This window comes from Passer montanus, unplaced genomic scaffold (assembly GCF_014805655.1).
Source record: "Passer montanus isolate IOZ18808 unplaced genomic scaffold, ASM1480565v1 scaffold116, whole genome shotgun sequence".
NCBI classification, from domain to species: domain Eukaryota; kingdom Metazoa; phylum Chordata; class Aves; order Passeriformes; family Passeridae; genus Passer; species Passer montanus.
Window position 1 is genome coordinate 800413 of NW_024358278.1, and position 23710 is coordinate 824122.

Below are 23710 nucleotides of genomic sequence, written 5' to 3' on the forward strand. Positions count from 1 at the left end.
TTTGTTACGAAAATAGAGTTTATTAAAAACACATCCCTATTGTTTTGAGGAGCTTTCACCGTTACCTTTTCTTAAATTAAAAAAAAAATAGAAAGCACTTCTACTTCTGATTCGTAAACTTTTTAAAGTCAAAACTTTAAAAAAGTTACAGCAAAAATGGGTAATATTTTAATCATCTCTTCAGTATTTTATGTTATGTGGTGGCTATTTTAAATAGAAGGGAAGCAATCAGATTGCTCACAGTGCCCCGCGTCGGGGGCGCAGGGGCGGAAGCGGATTTACAGCACTGTACAACCAAAGCTCGGCGCCGGGCCGCGGCCCTAGCGCGGCTCCGCCGAGCCCGTGTCCTTGTCCGCCTGTTCCAGGGATGAGGTAGCCTCGGGCGCTGGCTCTGCCGCGGCTTTGGCGCCCGCGGGGTCGGCGTCTCCCGCAGCGAGTTCTGAAACAAGTTCCGCGCCCTCCGTTTTGCTGCCGTGCGACTCGTGGTTCTTGTCGCCCTCCGCCCGGTCTGTCACCTCCGGCTTCTCCTTGCCGCGGCTCTCCTCCTTGTCTCTGCGAGACTCGCGATCCCTGGAATCCCTCTCCCTGTCTCGGTGGCCGCTGGAGCGCCTGCTCCTGTCCTCCGAGTCCCTGTGCCGGTCGCGCTCGGGGCTGCGCCGTCCCCAGTCTCGCCTGTCGCGGCCGCCCGGCCGCTCGTGCTCCCGCTCGTCGCGGCCGCCGTAGCGCTCCCGCTCGTTCTCCGCCCGGCTCCCGAAGGATCTCCTCCCGAAGCGCTCCTGCTCCCTGCTGGGCGTGAACTGCCTGTCGTTCCTGAACTGCCGCCCGTCGCGGTTCTCCTCGGGCCCGCCGCCGCCGCCCGGGCCGCCCGCGGGCCGCACGAAGTGGCCGGGCGGAGGGAAGGGGGTTTTCATTCCGTGCGGGGGAGGCATCCCGAAGCCGCCGGGGCCCGGCGGGGGCCCTCGGTGCATCATGTGCGGCGGCATGTGGCGCGGCGGCAGCATGGGGAAGCGCGGCAGCGGCGGCGGCGGCGGCAGCCCCGGCGGGCGCTGCAGCGGGATCAGCCCGGGCCGGGCGCCCAGCAGCCCCGTGGACGGAGTCTGCAGCCCCACCACGGGCGCGGGCGGCGGCGGGGCCACGCCCTGGGTGCCTGCAGGAACACACAAGGGACAGTCAGAGCGGGCACCAGGGACGCGGAGCGGTTCCCCAGCCTCGAACCCCACCTGCGGTTATCCCGGGAAAGGAGCATCCCAGAACCTGCGGCCGAGCTTGCTGGGCTCTCCACCTGCTGTGTGCTGCTGGCAGCAAGGACTGTGCCCAGGCAGCAACTCATCCCTGATCCCAGAGGCTGCCCTGGGGAGCCTTTGCCCTCGTGCAGTCACGGCTGCCCCTCAGCCCCAGCTCAGCCTCCTGATTCCTCAACCCAGTGCAGCCAAAGCCCCTTCCTGGGGTTGTGCTTCCAGGTGAAGATACCTCACCCCCTCCAGTCAGATTCAAACATTTCCCTCCAAACAGCAGCTGAACAGCCCACAGCTGCACCAGCAAGAGGCTCATGCACACAGGCAGCAGAGAGGAAGCTGGAACACAGCTGGAGCACAGCTCTCTGTCATTCCAGAGAAAAGGGACACCACAAAATACATTTCAGGAGAATAAACCTTACAATATAAACTAAAAGGAAATGCAACAGGTCGTTCCTGGCTTCTTTTTTTTTTGTAATAGTGTTTCATCCTTTACAGCACATATCCAGCACCAACTATTTTCCAGTTTTATTCCTACACTCTTCATAGGAGGAAAAAACTCCCTCTCCAAAAATACTGTCAGATAAAGCTCAGCCCACAGCTCCTGGACACCAACACAAAGAGCCAGAAAGAAGGCTTCTGAGAAGAATTCTGAGCTCCAGCTGAGCCCTTCCCACCAGCCCAGGGCAGATGCCTCCTCAGTCTGAACCAGGAACACTGCCCGGTGTTCCCAGAGCCCTTGCACTGCTGCCCTCTGCTCCTGCTCACCAGCACCTCCTGCCCTGGGAACACAGCCCTGCCTGGGTAAAACCAGGATGAAATACTGTGGGAATGGATGCTGGAATTAGTGTCAGCAGTGACAACTGCACTTGGGTGCAGCAACACAAGCAGTGACACAAGCAGTGACAGGAGCAGGTCCCCTTCAGCTGTGGTGTTCATCCTCCCTTGCCCAGCTTTGGCACCTATCCCCAGCCAGAGCTGAGCCTTCTGTGCTGCCCCCTCACCAAAACACTGACTTTGAGGGACATCTCTGACAGAAACCTTTTCACCCGAGTGCTCTTTAAATTCAGAGTGGAAGGAAGCTGTATTTTGCCAGTGAGAAGACTCGTGTGACATCTTCCAGCCCATTATATCCTCTTCCCAATCTTGGAGAGAAATGGTCCAGTACCAACAGCATTTTTCCCTTCTCTAAAATGCAGAGCCTTCTCCCCTCCTGGCCAATAACCAAGTCTGTAATCACCCAGTTTAAACTCCTCCTGTGACAGAAGTACAGATCTGACAAGACAGATTCATAGCTAATGATGTCCCCCAGGAATTCTGAGGTTTGGGGATATTCTTGTTGGTAAAAACATCTTTTAATCTTCCTCAGAAGATTAAAACAAGGCAGAATAGAGTAACTGAGAACTAAAGAGCTGAAGTTAAGCCTGTGCTTCTGCTTAGAAGCAGCAGAGCAGATGTGGGTTACAAGGGCATGAACATGAGGTGAGGGAGGGAAGTTTCACATTTAATAAGTACAAGTCATTTAATTTCTCAACCTTATTTCTACACAAACTGCAGCACTGAAGCAACATAATTGTACCTGGAACTCCTTCACTCTGAACTGCATTGGCTAGAGAGCTGCATGCTTTTTATTTTAAATTTATTTCAAATATCAACTCCCTTCAGGGCTGAGGCTCAAGCAACTGTAGAACTGCTGGAGTTTCCTCACTCTCCTGAAAAATCAGGCACCAACTAAAAACCTAAAGAGCTGTCCAGAAACACATCCCAGTTTACTCAAAAGATCAGGGAAATTCATGGTACAGACACACACACCAGGTCTGGGGCAAGTTAAAGTCCTCTTTTGGTTTAGGAAGTACCTGACATTCAGCAGTTTCTTGAACTGGGTATGAACTCCCTGAGCTCTGAGAGAAACCCTGAGGGGATTTCCTGACCCAGCTCGTCCTGCTGGAGCCATTCCCTCACACCTGACACCTGCTCCTCTGTCCCAATGTGCAAAACCACACCTTGCCTTCACAACAGATTTTATTGGTTTCAGAGGAGCAACCATCATCCCAAAGTGTCCCAGGTTTCCTCACCTGACTCCTACAACACAGCCCCAAGTGCTCAGGCTGGCCTGAAGGACCTCCTGTCCAGAGAGGGCACAGGAGCCATCCTTACTGCTTTGATAAATTAGGTATGAAGCCAGATTTCCACGTCACTGTGATCCAGACCTGCTCATCTCCCCCAGCTGGACAAAGCCGACATTCCCTTGGGATAATTCCCATGTCACCAGTGCTGCCACACCTGATTAACTCTTACACAAACTCTGCTCACCAAATGGTTCCAGTAACTCCCAACCCCTCAAATCACTTCCCAGCACGTGGAGCTCAGTGGTTTCTGTCTGTCCCAGCACACAAACCTCCTGGAAACACATGGAACAAGACAAAAGCTCACGGATCTAGCACAACAGCAGCAGTTTCACTCCACCTTGAATCTCTGCATGTTCTCCAGTGGGGAATGTGGCATCCTACAGCCAGAGCATTAAATACTGCCAGGGAATTCTTGAGAGAGGGACCATGTTGTCAGTCTGGTGGGTTTTTGCTGGAGTTTGCTACAGAATCTTTCAGAGCAAGTCAGGACTGTAAAGGAAGAAGCCTGAACTAAAGGGCCTAAATGTGGAGTCACAGCTGTAAAATCTTACCAAAATCCCAGTCTTTTGGGACAGTCACACTCTGAGGGGCTCAGAGAATGGTATGTTTGTGATTTATGATTTAATGAGATTACAAAAATCACTTCAGAACAAACCATCAGTGGAGCAGAGAGTAACATATGACCTTGCACTACCGGAAGTGAATGTGAAATTCAATGGGAACTCCAGAATAACTTAGCTTTGATTACATGTTATGATCCTTGTAAGAATTTGGATAAAAAGAGCATTAGATCAAGACTTACAACTGCAATAGGGTGTACTTCATCATGATAACAGATCACAGAATCTGAGTATTCCAAACACAGCATCTACAGTTTATTTCTAGCCAGAGCTACAGCATTTGCTCAATGCAGGGAACACGTGGGCCAATCCCAAAGGATTTAAAGGCTGTCATTTCCTGCAGTAGACACATGCCAAAGGAACCTACAAATACCTGCTCTGCAGACCATTTCAAACTCCCTGAGCACACACTCACTGAGCCATCACAGCCTGGACTGTCCTGTTTCCATGAACAACAAGGTGTAGAGGCAGACAGTGAGGTCAAGGGCACAACTAAATCACAACAACCTGAGGGTGGGCTTAGGAAAAAAGCACAAAAAATCCAGACCCAAAGTCCAAGAGGCATCACTCCTCTGAAGCACAACCATGTCCTGGCTGGAACGGATGGAGGAATTACAGTGGAGGCACAAAGGAAACCAGTGGAGTTGAGACAGAACTTATGAAAAGGTATGAAAGGCTGCAATAATCCCTTCAGAATTACTTTGTAATGTGTCCTCCACAGAAAACTGCACCAAGAGAGAAGAGGCATTGTTTGAAGTTACAAAAGTTATTGAAGAGCTCCTGTGCTTTGTAGGGATTACAGAAGTGTTCCCAAGCCAGAAGTTTGGCTCTCACAGCCTCTTCCCAGCAATCTTCATCTTGAGTCCAGCCTGCTGCAGGAGCTCCCCCATCCTGCCCAAGTTCCCAGAGAACATTTCCTCATCCTTCCAGGACACTCTCTGGCCTCCCACATGCACAGCTACACTCAATGCAAGAGTGACTCCAAGTGCTTTTCAGAAGAGTGTAATTTGTGCTAACTTACTGAAAGGTTTTAAAAAGCCAGGACAACTGACAGTACCCTTCTATCTTCAATCACATCGAATATTATCATCTGTTTCTTCTGGTTCTCCTCTTTTATCAGACTGAACAGTGCTCTGAAACTCCAGAATGCTCAGGATGGGTTTTACATAACCCTTTAATTATGAATAACTTCTTGACATTAGACACTCCCCAACATCCAGTGCTACTGCTTTTAGGCAAACACACAGATTTCAGGACTGCTCTGGGAGCTCTAAACCCTCCCCTCACTGACACAAGTCACTCTGACCACACAGAGAACTTTACCTGCCTCAACAACTCAGTGAATGAGTTAACGAAAGCAAAGGCAAGTTCTTGATTTCCAGCTTCTCAAATTCAGCTTCCTTGGATTTTAAAGAATAAAAAGCAGCTGCTGTTCAAGGAACTGATCTGGGTGTCTAATTTAGTTCAGTCTTCATTTTGTAAAAGCTTTTTGTTATGTGTGCAGAGATACAGCAAAGTGTATCACACACATTCCAAAGGCCTGGAATATGAAGTGCAGGTTATGCTGTCCAAGACACAAAACTCCAAAACTCTGCTACCTCTACAGAAAGTGTCATTCAGCAGGAAGGTGTGAATTTCTGAAATTCCTAACAGAATTCCCTGACTCCATGGTGTCACCACAGAGTTTCTTAAGCTTTTCTCCGTTTTGAAAGGGTCTTCTGTCAAGTTTTCAACATGCAGGATTCATAAATCATAGTCATGGATGGAAAATTTAGCCCTCACATCCAATAGAGCAGTGAGCTCTCAGGGAGACACATCTCTGATTTTCTTCAGTGATCACTGAAAATTCTGGGCAGAAACCCACTAACACAAAATTAGCTTTTCATTAATTTCTTAGGCTCTTATAAATGCAGTAATCTCAAAAATTTGTAGGTAACAAGTCTTTGGAGTAAATTCTTGACACTGGCTCACGCCATCATAAAATAAACATTTAGCAGAGTTCTGTAACAGTTCACACTCCCTTTCAAAACCTGACCAAGTTTGTATCCTATTAGGAAAAGTAATTTAAGCAACATACTCCCATTACCCTGGGTTTGCTAGTCAAAAAAACATTTGGTAATATTTAAATAATATCTTCGTACAAAGGTTTCAAAACCTGTCCTACTGCAGGGCTGCACAAAAGCTTTTGGTTCTCTGTTCTATTAAAACAATTTATTCCATACATAACAAGAATATACCCCATCCTCAGAGATCTCAAAAATACACTAAAAATAGTTTTCCTGCATGTTAGTTTTATACATCTAATAGGTGAGTCCAAGAGCTAGTTCCTATCACACACATGTGTTGCTGTAAGTTCACTTTCTAGAGTGTATAAACCTTCACTTGTTAAAAGTGGACAGCATTTGAATTTGTAACTTACACATCATGGTTTTGTTTCTTCAGAAAACAGATCTTCAGTAGTAAAAAATACTGTTTCTTCTATGCAAAACTAGGCCTTTAAAATTGATTTCAAAGCCAACAGTAGGACAGAAATTTCACCAAGTTGAGAAGAATGTGCTTCCCTTTCCCCTGGACTGTAAGTCAGTAGCCAAACCAAAATGGTATTAAAATGCAGGGAACGATGGAGTGCGGAACTTACCCAGGAGGGAACTTACCAAGGAGTGGAACAGCCTGGGTGACGGGAGCAGGGACATTGGTAGGTGCTACAGGAGGTGGAACAGTGCCATAGATTTTGGAAGTGTCAGTACTTTCAGCATTCCCTCTGCCTCCAGAAACCACTGTTGGGATGGGATTTCCTACAGACGACTCCTTTGTAGTGTCCTCATTCCCACCAGTTGCTGTAGCTGAGGAGCAAGGCAAGGACACATTGAACACCAGCCAGCAATTCCTGCAGCATCCCTGCCTTCCACGGGGCCCAGCACTTACAGTTTGGGATGTTCACTGCCGGAGTGTGCGGGACAGAGACCGGAGGAGTTATGGGAGGCGGTGGCCCAGGAGGAAGGAATCCTACAAAAAGCAGAGCAGAGCCCTGAGTGCCCCCCTGCACAACCCCCCGTGCAGCTCTGGGCCCAGCAGGGCTGGCACACCCCACAAACCTGGAGGTAAATGCAGCGGGTTGAAGCCGGGCCGGAGGAACGGAGGCGGCGGCGGTGGCGGCACCCCGGGGGCAAATCCAGGAGGGGGGATTCCTAAAGGTGCTGTGAAAGCAGGGGGCTGGAGTGCACCAACCACGGGAGGCCCTGATGGATGGGGGGGAACCTGGCAAAAAGGAAGGGGAAAGATGGGTTACCCCAAGAGTGCCCCAATGATTCTGTGTCCCGCTGGGAATCTCTCTCCAGGACATCTCAGCGACCTCAAATTCCTCTGCAACAAGGGGGCACTTGCACAGAAGATGCAGGAGCACTCCAGGAACTCCCATCACTGGAAATACCAACACCAGCCCTGTCTGCCTTTGTAATTAGAGAAGAATTTTCCTCTGTGCTACATGGGTACTAATGTGTGTCAGTAACTCACCTCCACACACCCCTCACACAGTGCCTGGGATTCATGTGCACCCAGCGTGATGGATTTCCAGACAGGATCCACTGCAATGCTCACAACTTCAGAGCAACTAAAAACCTCTGCTTGTCTCCTTCTCACTACCTGAGTTTGCACATTAGAGTGACTGGTGTTTCCTTTTCCTTTATTTCTGATTTATATCAAACTCTCAATTTCAATTAGCTCCGATTTAAGGGATTCTACTATTTTAACACTACTGATATAAAAGTAGTGGAGTATCTGCCAATAAGAAAAGCTTTTAGGGGAACATTAATTAATAAAACAAACAACAAAAAAAAGCCAATCACAAAACCTGAAGATATAATTCAGCCCTTCTATTACAAAGATTCTACTGCAGTAATTTCTCTGTGACTGAGAGAAGAGAGTTCCCATTCATGGCATTCCCTCCCTCCCTGAATTCTTATTAAAAGTGACTTTCTGTTTGTTTCTGTGGAACAACTCTCACCTGTGGAGGAGGTACTGTAATTGGTGCAGGCATGGGAACAGGAATTGGGACAGGTAAAGCTTTGGGAATAGGTGACACTGGTTCATTGTGTGCAGCTTCTGCACCTCCATTCTGAGCCACTTCATTTTCAGACTTCTTGGGAATTCCCTTCCACTCTGTCCAAAACAAAATCCCAACAGACACAGGTCAGACAAGCAGTGCCACGTGAAACATGCTTGGTCATGTTTACAAAAATACTAAGTGAAAATACTCAGGTAATAAGCACCACACAGCTAAGAAACATTTATACTGTTTCTGACAATAAAAATTCCAAATTCATTTAAACACAGCAAAGACTGAAACAGCAAATAAACTCGTTCCTTTCAGTAGTCATGTAACAATCCTCTGCACTGACAGTGTTCATACACACCCAGGATTCTGTTACATTATCTGTGACAAAAACTGTAAGGCTCTTTGGGACAAGCTTTCAACAGGTTCATTCTATTGCTCTCGGGCAAGAAGGCAGCAGCTTTGCCACTAATTTGAGAACTCATTTCTAAAAAACCCAACACCTTCAAGTCTCAAACAAGGAAAAGGAGAATACAACTATAAAGAATTGCAGCAAAACAACAAAAATGTCAAATATAGCTTTAAACTTAATTTATGGAAGAAACAGCTCCTATTGTCTGTCAGAACTTCCTGGGAAAAGCCAGCTAAGCACAAAGAGGGATCAGTGAGGGGGCACTTTGGGAAGACAGGTTCAATAACAAAACATGCAGTGACACTGTACCTGGACTAAGGGTCTCGTTGTCCAGCATTCCTCCTTCACAGAAACTTTCAAGATCTTCAGGTTTGACTTTGTCCCATGGTATGTAAGTCACACCCAGTTCTACATCCCAGTACTGCTTGTAGTCTGGCTTTATTCCTTTATTCAGAGCCCAGGCAATCTTGGGTGGGGGATACACAAGTGGTCAGCAAAATGTTTCCATTTTAATGGATTTAATACTTCATTCTCACAAAACAGCATTAGAGGGTAAACAGTTCCTATTTCTTGGCTTGACTCTTGCACACCATTTGTAAAAATGTATAAAGCCAGCTTCTTCTGATGATCCCCAGCCACCAAGATTAATTCCATTTCCCTTTGGAGGACAATGTCACACTAATTTGACATTCTACAGAAGGAAGAACTTCACTAATTGAGGCATATTTCCTTATTTACTAGTACTCTTTGGAGGATTATCATTTGTAATGAAACTCTGTTAGGAGACAAATAACAGAAACAAGAAACACACAGTGCCAGTCCCCTGTAAAGAGCAAAAGGGCACCCTTTCTGTTGATTAAACAGATAATTATTGGAAATCTTTCAGGAAGCTGACACAAGGTTCCACTAATCCCACTACAGACCAGCAACAATAATTCCTTCTCAAAAACCAGCTCACTGATTCATTTTTTCAGGATTTTAGAGAGTATCATCTCCAGAACCCATGTAAGTCTGAAATACCCCAAGGCCCAGCACAGATGAGAGGATGGCAGTAATTACAGCAGCTTTGGAAAGCCTGATGCTTTCAAGCAGTACCTTGATGGATTTCTGGTTGACTTTGAAGTTGCCTCGGCTCAGCTTCTGCAGGGCTCTGTTGGCATCTTGTCTGTGCACCATGACAATGTAGGCACATCCTCTGGGCGGTATCATCTGGGTGGGGTTTGAGGGAAAAAGTTCATTTTGCAGGAAACAAACAGTGAACACACACAAATGTTCAGTTACAGCAAGCTGGGACATCAGGGGGTGTTCCAAAGGGGCTGTGGAAGCATGGAAGGAAATGTCAGTTTAGGAGGCTAAGAAAGCCAGTATCTTCTGGAAATTCACACTTCTAGTGAACTGAAACTTCCACAACCCCTGAAAACCTCCAAAACTCTAAAATACAGCTGACTTTTGCATATTTAATCCTTTTAAATTGCTAAACAATAGTGTTCATGTAAATTCTAACATCTGGCAATTAGTTACTTTGTGGAATGCACAACAGTATTCCCCTTCACTCTGCCAGCTGCACCTCCACATTCAGTTCTAGCTGCAGATTTGGCATAATTTTTATTTGTAATGAATTTGAGGAAAAAACTCCTATGGTCTTTTACAAAATTTGGGAATAGGAAGAAAATTAGTCACTTATTTTTGTTTGAATGAATTAAATTTTTGAAGTTACTGGAACAGCTATAATTTATACATAAAATATCCTTAAATACAGCAAAATAAAACAATAGTTCTCTGTGTTTATGGCTAAAATGACAGACGAGTAACAAGAACACCAGCTGAGAGTCCATGATTCTATAATCAAATAAAATGAAGCAGCCAAGGAACTCAGAAGCATGGGATGTAATTCTGCAGCCATCATCCTGCACGGAAAGCAGGATTTTTATGAAAATGGGGTAATCTTCTGCCTTTTTATACTGCAGGAAACCAAAGCAGCTCCCTTCTTGTTTGTGTACAAGTCAGCCACATGATCTGAGTGCTCACACTGCAAACACAACGCAGAGGAGATGAGAGGCCAGCTCTTTGGAAGGGATCAGAAATAACTCTGCCTCAGAGCAGCCTGGAGAGATGCTCTGCACCCAAGCACACCAGAGCAGCTTACACTGCACCCCTTCTACTCACATTGATGGACTCAATGGGGCCAAACTCCTCCAAGAGACTTCCCACATCCTGCTGAGTTGTCCTTTTGTCCAGCTGTCCTACCCAGAGTGTGGTACTGCAAACTACAAGCAAGAGTTAGCACAGGAGGTCAGAGCTCCTTACAGCACAGATAACCAGCACCCATCCCATGCTAAAGCCAGGGTAATAACCAGGAAAGGAGCTCAAGGTATCCCCCAGGCTGCAGATTCCTGCAGCAACATTCAACACTCAGCCAGGTTTTCCACCTGAGAGATACACCTCAGGTTTTTTCTCTCTTATATAAGAGAGAATGTTTTTATTTTACTTGATGACCCCGAAGAAGATTCCACACTTCCAAGGAATATTCAGAATACAACTACTGTGTTTGGTCTATAAACACTGGCAAAGCCAGGATTGTATCAGAAATCCAAACTTCAGCCTGTGTGCTTTCCAGGTCAAATCTCCCCTTCGGGCTGGAGAGATACACAAGACTGAATACTTAGAAAAATTGTAATAATTTACAATTAACTCAAATTCATTTTGTTCAATCTCCTTCACTTTATATGTCTTGAAGGAAAGAAAAGAAAAACACAGGGTTTCAGCTTTTTCATATTCTACAGCCAAAACATTTCAAACTTGGAGATACTCCAGAAGTGCTAAATATGAGTAAAGAAGCACAGGGAAGTGTGGTGAAATTCCTGCCGGGAATCACAAGGCCGTTAATTTCTGTTCTGTTTGGATGAGCCTCAGAAACCACAAGAAGCAGCATTAAACCCAAGGAACACAGAAATGTGAAAATACTGGGCATTACAGGAAGGTGCAGAGTGATCTAAATGAGAGGGGAGGGGACAGAAGAAAGAGAGAAGAAGGAGAGAAGGAAGGAGAAGGAGAAGGAGAGAGAAGAGAAGAGAAGAGAAGAGAAGAGGACTCACCGCTGACAGTCTCTGCCTTGATCTGGGGCAGCCCCTTGGAGCGGCGCTCCTTCTCCCGCTCGCGCTCGCGCCGCTCCTGGGAGCGGGACTTGGGTGAGCGCCGGCGCCGGTCGCGGGAGCGCGAGCGGGAGCGGCGGTGCCGGGAGCGGCGCGAGCGCGAGCCCGACCGCGAGCGTCTCCTCTTGGGGGACCTGTGGGAACCAGAGCCACGGTGCTCAGCGCCCGGCAGCCCGGCACGGACACGCAGCCTCGGTTACAGAGCACCCAAAGAACACATCAGTCCAAGCTCGTGAATTACTGCGGTAGCTGACTCCTCTCCCTTTTCTCATCATGGACTAATTTTGTCCTGAAGTTGATCATCAAAACTGCGTCCACTTCAACACGGGGAAAGTCACACCCACGTCAATGAGGAAAGTGTTTATTGCTTTTACAATTTATAAATAAATTCTGCCACTGAAATTGTATTCTGCATCGTGTTCTAGTTCTAACCCACTCCAGGTGTGGAAGACCTTCAGAGAAATCGTGTGGAGCTTGTGAACAAGATGACTGGCAACTAAACAGAGAGTGAAGCCAGATCTGCTCGGTCAGCTGGGATGTGACATCAAGATTTATCCATTACAGATTTATCCAAGTCACAGATCACAGATCACAAATGTTTTCCTAAGAAAAGTGTTTTTAGAGCACAGGAAAATTAAAACTATCACATTCTGCATCCCTAAAATTTACTCTGGACTGAAAGGCATGGAAGTCGCTCTCTCCCAGTGAGAGAGAACTGCACAGATATCATATTTTCCCCAGAAGGGAGATGACTTCAGAGGTTCATTAATCTGCTTTTCATTGCTGCACAAAAAGAACTTTCACTCATTTACCTTGATGCAGATCTAGACCTTGATTTCCTACTGTCAGAAACATGCCGTTTTCCCTCCTGAATGGGTGGCTGTTCCACTTCCATGTCCTAAAACGTGAAATTGACAGGTGTTATGGGTGAGCAGGACAAGCATTTTATTTCTTTTTATGCTCAGACTAAATTAACAGCACTGAAATATACTGGATATTCAAATGTGTGAAATTAAAGAGTAATGTGACTCAAAAGCTTCACTCTGCGGTTGCTAGCAGGGATAGGGTCCAGTACTTAACACAGCCACTGAAAAGGCACCATAGAAATAACTTACACAATTCCCATTTTCAATTTGCAAATTATTGGTTTTCCACATTTCAGCCCATTTCAGCAACACCTGCATCTCCACAGAGTATGAGTCTATTCCTTAAGATCAGCCAGTGGATCATGCTCCATCATCAAAATCCCAGGCAAAGTGAGATCTGCTGCAACTTTTCCCCAAGATGTTATAAGGAACTACTTTAAGCCAGAATTATGCTGGAGACAGGAAAGGGCTAAGTCCTGGAGCTCTCCAGTGTCTCCCAGCAGAGCAGAGACAACTGGATGTCACGGACAAGGACATCTCCCCTCACAGCCAGCTGTGTCCTGGTCACCCTGACACTTCTGCTTCAGGACAATCCACACACATTTGGGAAAAGACATGTTTGAGAGCATCTGAGTGGGTCTGTTCACTGCAAGGCTGCTCACCTGCTGGTGGGGTTTCTGCAGGTGTGGCTCAGCCTGCACTGGGAAGGGAGACTGGAAAGTTGGCTGCACTGGTGCTGCTGGAGGCATCACTGGCTGAGCCATGGGTGGGAACTGGGGGGTAGGCAGGAGACCAAAGCCTGGCATCTGCCCATTCGGAGGAAGCGGCACCTTGGGAGAAGAAAAAACACAGAATTCCAGCTAGGAGAAGGAATTACCTTTGCTTTCCCAGCAGGCTCAAGCAAAGCTTTATGTCTGCTCAGAAGTCACAACAAAAGATGGGGAAAGATGAAGCGGGCCAAGCATTTGGGTGTAGAAGTAACAATCTTGTCCTTCAAAGCCTGACTAGGACAGACACCAAAAATATTTATAACGTTTCTTTGGGAAGATGGAGGGCTAAGCCACACTCACTCTTCACCAGCAGGAAAATCCCCTCCTTCCTGCTGCACCACAGAAAAGAGCAAAGGATGGAAAACACAACAGGGAGACGAGGGAAAAGCCTGGGGTTACCTGGTGCCGCATCGGATCCTGCTGCATTCCCATCATCCGCTGCTGAAAAGGATCCATGTTTGGGAGCTGAGGAAATACTGGCTGCTGCATGCCTTCTCCTGGAAACCCACTAAAACCAGGAATATTTTGGTGAGACAAGTCAGTAGACGCACAGATTTGTCTTTATCTTACAGATTTCTATGCACATTGACACATTCTTGCTGTTATTTTAGACAGAACAATTATCTTTACTATGATCCTGTTTCCAACAAAAAAAGAAAAGCAAGAAAGCGTGGCTTCCTGATCTTTTCTCCACTCCAAGAGCAGTCCATTCACATTTAAAGAAATGCTACACAAAGGTTAGAGCCTCTCTTGCCCCTGCAGATATATGAGCTTGCTGCAGTTCTCAGCCTACAGAAACATTTCAGGAAGGTTTTCTGCCTTGGGCTCATTCTCTTCCTTTGCAGTTCCTCCTTTGGGAACAAAAGAAGCAATGCTTTTCTCCTCCAGGAAAAGAAACTGGCTGTACTTTTGCTGCAAGAAAACACTTTGGTTTGGGAGGAAAGAGGGCAGAGTAGAAGGGGGTGGGTATCACAGGAGGATTATTACAGGGATGCCCATCACTTCCTGATTCAACACACAGAATGGACAGTGCTCAGGGAATTCTGGAGGTCTGTGCAGGTAACACGACCTGCTTGCAGGATGCAGCCTGTGCAAGAAACTCAGCAGGATTTCAGGGGGATAAAGCAATTTGCTGGTGATGGGAAATGGAACTTTGCAGTGTCTGAAGACAATTCTGAGAAGATTCTGGACAGATCAGTGTTTTACAGAGAGAATTACTGAGCTTGCGTGCCCCAGACGGGGAACACTGGAATGCCACCCTCAGGGACACCTCACACAGCTGTGAGGCACTGCCTACAGAACATAAACATGCCCACAAGCCTCCAGCTGGGCAGACCAAGCAGTGCCTATGACCTACCTCATCTTTCTGCACTCCAGAGCTCCATCTGCATTCTAAGGCAAATACTTTCCATTTCCTTCAGAGACCCTTAAAGGAGCTACTACTCGTGGACATAAAGTGCTCGAGGTGAGAGACACAGTCAGAAAGCTATGACAGAGTTAGTGGTTCTGGTTTTGAGAGCAGGGTTTAGATGCAGATACAGAGAGTAAGACATGGGGCCACGTACTGAAGCAGGGAAAAAAGAAATATGGACTAACCCCGGCATTGAGCACCATCCAGCCTGTGCACTGAATGAGAGAGAGGTCCTGTGGAAAAAACTGGGATGTGGTCATGTCATTCCAGACTTTATCATAATGCACAGCAAAAGGGAAACAGGAGCCTGAGCTTGCTTGTGTGGGGACGGAATGTTTGCCAACATAAAACTGTAAAGCAAATTTTCATCTCTTGAATACCATAAACTATCACAACGTTTGGGATAGCAGCTTTTGCCCAGCCAGCAAAGCAATCCAGCTGATCCAGTGATGCCCTGACACCCTCAGGTGTACTGTAAAAACATGGAACTTATCTTGCAACCAAAACTCTGTAGAGTTTTTCTCTACAGAACACAGTCCTCCACCAATGAGGCAAAACCAGCTCACCAAAGTAATGAGACACAAAAATCACCCCACCAAAACCTGTTAACAGTGTAGCAGTTAAATTGAACTAACTTGGAATTTTAATCTAATTTCTAACCTAAAAAACGTTTTAGGACAAAGACTTCTTAGTTTTATTGTGGTACAGAACTTACAAAGCTGGCTGAGACACTGAAGGGGAAGGAGCTGAATCTTCTTTCTTTGCATCTTCCACAGCTTCTGGTTCATCATCGTAGTCAAACCGATCTAGCAGCTTCTGAAAGAAACCACATCAGGACAACTATTTTTCCTGTATCTTACTCAACTGGCAGCCAAAATATCCTTATTATCACATTCTTACAACCAATGTAAGCTCTGCAACTAAAGACAGGGTTAAAATTGGGGAAAAATAGAAATCTATATTCCAATACAAAATAAAAACAGTCCAAAACCAGATTTCTTCAGCTTCAGAAAATGCAAACCAAGACTTACTTTGTCAAATGATGTTTTCTGCTCAGGTGCTGTGAAAGCAGCTTTCTGCTCTGGGGGCTGTGCTGCTGTGGTTTTCAGCTGAGCAGTAATAGCTTGAACCTGAGCCATCACAGTGTTGTCTATGACCGGTGACTGGGGCTTCTGAGGCTGTTGGAAGGTCTGCAGGATTTGCTGGAGCTACAGAAACGTGAGACAGTATGAAGTGAATGTCCTCATACAAACACCAAGTATTGAAAGAGTTGTAGGACATAAATTTTATGTCAATATAGATTGTGGCAGGGGATGAACACAGCAACAACCAGACTGAACTGTGGAGCACTTACAGCAAGACCACGAGCCCCTTTTTAAATACTTTGGTGGCAAAGTTCAGTAGATCCCAACATTGCAGTGTTCAGGCCCTTCAACACAGCAAACATTTAAATGGACTGAACAATAAAACTCCTCGTTTTCTTTGAGATACTCCACCTGCTCCAGAAACCCTGTTACTGCATCAATTCATAACTAATTACTTAGGGACATAAAGCTGAGTATCACCAAATATCACAACTACTGGATGAAGAATTTAAATACTCTATCCCGCTGAAGACCTTTGTGAAGCTCCTTTGCTTCAAACCCAGGCTCTCAACCCCAGCATTTCCCCTCATTTCCCCAGGAGCTGCAGGGGATCAGTGAGCAGGTTACCTGCTGTCCTTGTGTTGTCTGGAACAGCTGGGCTACAGCTGCAAAGGCGTCGGAGCTGGGCAGCTGTGGCACGGCGGGCACCGAGTTCGCGGTCACTTGCGGCGGCTCCGAGGGAACCTTGGCCGGGGGGGGCGGCGAGCCTGGGGGTTTGCAGGAACACAGGAAGGGCTGTGTGACTCCACAACGTCCCTCTTGCTCCCCACAACAAGTGTCTGCTGCCTGCACCCCCCTATTTATCCCAAAAGGGCCTACTTGCAGCACGCCAGCTGCCTTTTCTGTTCGCTCTGCCATGAACTGCTCTGCTCACTGCTCACACCTGCACTGAGACAGAAAAGCTGGTCCCACACGGAATTTCAGCTCCCAGCTCCATGTCTGTAGCTGAGCAGGTTTAGGAAAGCTCTCACCCCTCAAACAGCATTGGCAGTGAGCTTCAATATCCTGGGAGTGGTGGCTCTGCTTCCACAGACTGGACTCATCCTTTTGGATCAACACCTCATGGCTCACTGGAAGAGCAGCTGAGTTTCTATCAGTATTTTCCACCAGTAACTGAACCTTTGCAGGGAAGTCTGGCAATAATTAAAGGTTTTTAAGGATTACTTCAGAGGTAGTTTTCTTTGACAAAGTTTGTTCACATGTCCCTTTTGCACGTGCACATGCCACACCTGCAGCTGATGGATAAATCCTCCTACCAGGAAAATTATATTTACTCATTTTTCCAGGAAAAGACTCACAATTGTGAGATCACAATTTAAGACATGCTATTAGTGTTCCCATTCTCTCTGCCTTACAACACCTTTTTTAATAAACATCTTGCCAGTACCAAGTAAATTAGCAATAATCCCATCAATTCCTACATACTGTGAGTAACTATTGTTCACCAGATCTGTTTTAATGGACATAATAAAGCTGTACAAGGAGTGAGTTAAAATAAACCTCTACAGACAGAAATATTTAGTTTGAAACACTAAGCAAACATGTTTGCCTTGCAATAGCAGCTCCTTTAAAGCCCTTCCTCTGTTTGCACTTCAAATAACTCCAGTGTTGACAGGCAGCAAGTACAGGCAAATGTGTTGAATAATACTTTCCCAGAAGTGAAATGAAACACAAAAATAAAGCAAAAAAGGTATATGTTGTTTTTAAATATAAAGTAACTCCCCAATTATTTCCTGAATGCATTCAGCAGGATATATGCTTGCTCAAGGGAGAAAATCTGCATTTCTCTCTGTCTTTATGGGTGAAACAGACTGTACTTCACATAACGCATTAATATATTTATTATTATTATTATTCATTAGCATATTTATTGCAGGGCCAAATTAGCCCCTCTGTTGCATCTGAATAACCTCACTGAAGATCTCTGCAGAAGGCAACCAACCTGTTCACCACTACTGAGGAGACACAGAGCTGGCCAGGCAGTGCCCCTCACCTGTCCCAAAACTCAACTGTACAGCCACCATTGTGCCCCCAGGCTCGGATGCCAAGGCATTCCCTGGCCCTGCCAGGTTTAGAAACCCTTTAATGGGATACACTTCCCTGAACACAGCTGGAATGATTTCACTGTTTTGCTGTCTCGCACCACACCTCACTCCCTCCGCTCCATTTTCCCAGTCCTGCTCCATGAGCACAGTAAATAAGGAGGTTACCACAGCTCAGTGTGAAACACAGAATGCAGAGCCAAAAGCTGCTCTCTGGAGAAAGAAGGAATTGTGGAATGCATATTCCCTGGAACCTGGCTCCCAGCTTTGCTGTGGCACTAAATAGGTCAGTGCAGGCACTGTGGGCAGGCTGGCACTGCTGGGCTCTGCAGGTCTGTGCTTCCCAGCCAGCAGCCTGTGCAAAATCCCAGGCACAAATGCTCTGTCTGAGAACCTGCATGTGAAACACCAGCCCAAGACTTCCAGGGCTGCACACTCAGACACTGACAGCTGCTGCTTTCAGCTACTAAGCTCACTGAAAGGAAGATGAAACTATTTAACATCTAAGATCCCACTTACTTACCTGGATTCTGGCATTTAAATTGACATCAGAATCAGAAAATTGAGAAATCACATAAAAACATTCCAAAGCAAAAGAAGAAAGAGAATCTGCTTAAGAGGGCACCTGTATATAAATGTACACATGCATATATACATGAAAAACATTTAATACATTTCCCAAGTCAGTATTCACACACTGATAATTTCTGAAGTACAGTATCAGTACTTATTTAAAATTAATTGGCTGCTCACTGTGACAAAGCTGACTTCACTGCTATGTCACTGCTGGAACTAAGAGCAGGCACTTGGTGCTGGAAGCAAACAAGCTGTTTCCATTTGCCCTTTGAGAGCAGAAGTTGAAATGTCATTCCTACCTTCATTGTTAGTAGCATTCTCTGCCATGGGTGCAGTGGCACTGGTTCCTGCTGCCATATCCAAGAGAGGCTGGATTATTTCAATTTTAAATACTCCATTTTTCTGCCAGAGGTTCAGGACACGAACTATTTTACTCTGTTGAAACAAAAGGAAGCACCAATGCTGAATCCAGCTTTCTTAAGTCACCGTTTTATCTCTGTATGCAGAGCAGGTCTGAACAGCACTTGACATAATCACACCAACTTAACAAACCCTGTGTCATCACAGAGGGCAGCAACACCTTTGAACTGGCAAGGATAAAAACTGCTAACTTATTTTACTGTCAAAGCAAGCTGTGACAATTCCCTGAAACTCTTCTGGCCAGTCAGAAATCCAGGAGTGATGTACAATCCAGGACATCATTTCAGCCCCACGTCTACACAGGGATGAAACAAGCAGCCCATGTGACCAGAAAGAGAAAAGGAAGATGAGCTGGAAAGCCTTCAGAAGAGAGTTAGGCCAGAAAATGCCACCACAACACTCTGAAGTCAGATTGAGGGTTCCTTCCTTGGTATTATCCCTAATTCTATGCTGAGGCCAGAAACTGCATCTCCTTCCTTACCCAAAAGATGAGGAAAGCAAGTGAAAAACATGCTCACTGATCACTGCAGGATTAATTTAGAATCTCTGATTGTCAGCTGTTATTTTAAGCTCTATTTTTTTTTTTTTGACATGAAGAACAATGCAGCTTCCAAGAACAAGCTGGAAATTGTCCTTTCCTTCTTCAGCCCAGCCTTCAAACAAAAATGTCTCAGTAGTTGTGCTGCTTCAGCTGGAACATGCAAGCAGGTAGAAGGCAGAACACACGTTGTATGGCTGTCCTCTCTGCAGACTTAGTCATTCACTTGCACACACAGAAGCTTTAAGCACCTTCAAATGAATTGATTCTGTTCTTTCACTGTGACTCACTTATATACACCCATGTAAATCCACCTCTAACTGAGTGATTAAAGAATTTTACAAAATATTTGCTAAAATAACATCTATTACAGAGAAACCTGAAATGTCTATTTTTAAGTAACATTTTGGTCTGAAAAACAGTTAACTTTTTTTTTTTTTTTGCTTTGGGTATTCTGTCTCTCCAGAAAACTTGAAAATCATTCAAAGGCCAAAAAATGGGTAAATGTAATACTCTCATTTTCAGTCACGTATTAATTTTACAGAAAGGCTGTTTAAAAATAAAAAAAAAAGGTACCATTATCCTCTTCAGATATCCCCCACATTTATTGAGAATCTGCAGATCAGGGTATTTTTTTTTTTTAGGAACTAGAACTTCATCAAAGCAAGTGTGTTTTAAATAATAATATTCCCTATTTCAAGTAGCTCCATGAAGGAGATGGACAATCTCACTCACTCAGATGAACAAAATGGTAATGCAGAAACAGAAAGGAGAAGGGACTGCTCTGTTTCACAGGCTAGCAAGCCAGGAGCTCCTAAATATCAGAAAAAAAATGGGTAAATGTAATACTCTCATTTTCAGTCACGTATTAATTTTACAGAAAGGCTGTTTAAAAATAAAAAAAAAAGGTACCATTATCCTCTTCAGATATCCCCCACATTTATTGAGAATCTGCAGATCAGGGTATTTTTTTTTTTTTAGGAACTAGAACTTCATCAAAGCAAGTGTGTTTTAAATAATAATATTCCCTATTTCAAGTAGCTCCATGAAGGAGATGGACAATCTCACTCACTCAGATGAACAAAATGGTAATGCAGAAACAGAAAGGAGAAGGGACTGCTCTGTTTCACAGGCTAGCAAGCCAGGAGCTCCTAAATATCAGATTCAATGCCTGAAGGTCTAAATGTTCCACATTAGAAAACTGCAGAGCATCCAAGCCTTTCAGGAGCTTATTTAGAGAGTTACAGAGGAAGTCAGGTAGAAAAGGAGGATTTCACCCTTACAGGGAGAAAGGGAGGGGCAGATTTTCTGGAAACCAAGTGGCAGCTTCTAAAACACACTGTTCTTGGGAGTCTCAAAACTGTTCTGACAGAGGTCACAAAAACCATCCTCTCTGGACCACCAGGAATTCACACCACTTTCTGAGCCTCTGTTCTACTAAAATGTACAGCAGAACTAAGAAAAATGAGGCCTTAGACCAGCCCTGACAGTGGAGAGCACCAACAAAACTCAGGTATGGGACTGGAAAAGACTGAAGAAACCAACATGATGATTTTCTTAGAAAACATTTCAGAACAGAACAGTCTCTGCCCAGAAAACCAAAGCTACTCCTGCAATGCTTTAGTGTTGTGGCAGACACTGCCTTCCAAAGGAAGTTCTGAAGGAGCCTCAAGAAGAACTTTTGGCACACTAACACGCAATGCTGAAGTGTCTGCGTAGGCAAAACAAAACTGATAAGTAAATAAATTTTAGACTTGAATTTGCATTTAGCTGTTGCCTTTGATAAATAACCCTCAGCAGCAGACACCACCAGGGTCAGAGAGAATCCTGAACCACTGCCACAGGAGGGCAAGCACCAAAGTTCTGAAGGAGCCTCAAGAAGAACTTTTGGCACACTAACACGCAATGCTCAAGTGTCTGTGTAGGCAAAACAAAACTGATAAATAAATAAATTTAAACTTGAATTAGCTGTTGCCTTTGATAAATAACTCTCAGCAGCAGACACCACGAGGGTCAGAGAGAACCCCAAACCACTGCCACAGGAGGGCAAGCACCACGGCAGCACCCATCAGTGCACAGCAACACGAGTGCAGGGCTCTCCTACCTTGTCTTCAGAGGGACACAGATACAAGTACTGGAATGTGGCAGTAATGTTCTTGGAGAACCTTGGCCCGAAGACGTCCTTGTCGGTGCCGAACTGGTGCCGGGACTGCCGCACGATGGAGTCGATGACGTACAGGCCCGGCACCTTGTACTCCGGCTTGCACTGCAAACACACAGAGTGCCACGTGAGCCAGGGACAGCCCCGAGCCCCTGCACGCTGCCCTGGCCTCAGGCACTGCTCTGCACAGCCCCTGCCTCTGCCAGCCCGGCAGGCATGAGCATGCATCCTCTGCAACTGTCTGCTGTCCTAGTGACGATTCCTTCCCAGTTCAGCACCTCCAGCTTCCTCCCCAGCTGCTGTGTAGGGTGGGAAATCCCACAATTTACTGCTCTCCTCCCCTCCTAAATGTATTATGGAAAACTACAATGTGGAACCTAACAAACCAGAATTTCCTCTCTCAATCCCTAAGTAACAGAAGCTTTTCTGGTTATTTACCAGCATTATTAGCAATATCTAGCAAAGCGTATCAATACATTTCTTTTTTTTTTTTTACTTTTTACCTTTTTGATAAACTTCTCCACAATCTGGACAACATGCTTGTAGAGCTGGAAAATAAATACATCCATTCAGTTATCATCTCCTCAGCAGTGGCACATAATTTTAGAAGCATTTTAACTCTTTGTGCTTACTACCATTTCAGAAAGGCTACAGAACATTGCAGTCACATGCAATGTGACTTTTTTTTTCCAAAAAGCAGAAAGTTCCCAAACAGAAAAATATTCCATGGGGAAACCCAGACAGAGTCAGAAGTGTGTCAGTGTGCACACAAGGCACAGAGCTTGCCAAGTATTGGTGAAAGCTTTCTGGATTTACTTTCTCTGCAATCCACACTGGTTTCACATGTTAAGGCGCAGTTGCATCCTGCAATATTTAGTTTTATTACACAAAATCACAACACTCGAGTGGGTGTAGCATGAAAAAGCAACGACTCAAAAAAATCAAGCTGGCATTTTGCTCCCAGTCCAAAACCAAGGGATGATATTCACCACCCACTTGTTTCTAGACAACAGCCTTAACAGCAACTAGCATAAACCATCCCCGAAGCTGAGGTTGGGAAATCCTGAGTATTTACTTACAAGCGAAATAATAAAACATTGCTGCTGTTACAGTTTCATCTTTGTTCTGTTGTACTTTACCTTAATAGCTTTAATGGCAGCTTTTGTGATGAGAATCATCTTTGCTCGGGAAATAGGAGGTTTCATCTCCATCAGTGAGAAGAGCTAAACAGAGAAAACAAACATTAAAAATGCACTCTGAAGTTCAGCAATTAAGCAAAAACAACATTTCGGGTGGCTGATTTGATTAGTGCCACCCCACACTGTGCATGGCCACGCTGCTGGCTGGCCCTGGGAGAAGGGACTGCTTCACAAAGCCAAGGAAAGCAGCACTGACCAGGGTACTGCTAAAAAGAAAGTAAAAAGAAAGAAAAAAAAGTTAACTGCTCTGCACACTTGGCTGCCTTACCCTCCACATGGCTCCCAGGGGAAAAGTTCACTCCCCAAGGGGAACCTTTGCAGAAGTTATAGGTATTATATGAAGTTTATAGAGGTTTATATTAAGTATACAGTAGTTATGTGTCATCTTTATAGGTGACATTGGCCATAAATGAAAATAAACATTAGCTCCACGTTTCAGAAACTGAGGGAAACCAGAACCGCACACAGAGACGGACACAGAAACCTGAGCACACACACAGAACTGTTTTTACCTTGAAATATTCCTCACAAATCACAGAAAAAAAATTGGTTTGTGTTACATAATTTCCTTTTTGTCTTCATCATAAAGAAAAAATTGAGCCCTTGAATGTGAGTAAAAAATGTCATCCATTATTGGTCACACAGCAAAGTAAGAGAATCAAAGTGTCTTCATTTATCAGTGTAATGGAAAGTAAGATGTCATTTAAAACTTTGTCTCTTATGTTATTAATTAAAGTTCCAAGATACTGGTGAAGTGACCAACTTACACAGATTTATTCACTGTCTCAGTTAAGGAAAAAAAAATCAATGAAGGAGATAAAAAATTGGCCACATACTCAGAGAAAAGGAAAGTGCTAACAGGGCTTTGAGCTGTACAAAAGGAAGCTTTACACCTAGAAAACACCAAGAGCAGGAAATTTGCTTTCTTATTTTGTATTTACTTTCTTAATTTGATTCCTATTCCAGGAGACAGGACAGAAGAA

The 23710-nt window shown here is 45.1% G+C and overlaps 1 protein-coding gene across 2 annotated transcripts; it reads right to left on the bottom strand.

The window, feature by feature from the left end:
• Positions 1–22772, bottom strand: SCAF4 (SR-related CTD associated factor 4). 2 transcript variants are annotated; one of them, XM_039696967.1, is made up of 20 exons: positions 22668–22772; positions 22032–22076; positions 21472–21633; positions 18709–18844; positions 16359–16498; positions 15678–15854; positions 15362–15462; positions 14832–14879; positions 13635–13743; positions 13128–13295; positions 12412–12497; positions 11543–11733; positions 10614–10714; positions 9543–9656; positions 8757–8913; positions 7988–8142; positions 7080–7242; positions 6910–6990; positions 6639–6827; positions 1–1147 (listed from the first exon to the last, which is right to left on the bottom strand). In XM_039696967.1, the coding sequence occupies exons 1-20, from the start codon at positions 22737–22739 to the stop codon at positions 321–323; spliced, it is 3222 nt and encodes a 1073-aa protein (XP_039552901.1). In that variant the 5' UTR covers positions 22740–22772; the 3' UTR covers positions 1–320. The 2 variants fall into 2 exon arrangements, with proteins under 2 accessions (XP_039552901.1, XP_039552903.1); XM_039696969.1 differs by lacking the exon at positions 14832–14879.
• Positions 22773–23710: the final 938 nt, after the last annotated feature.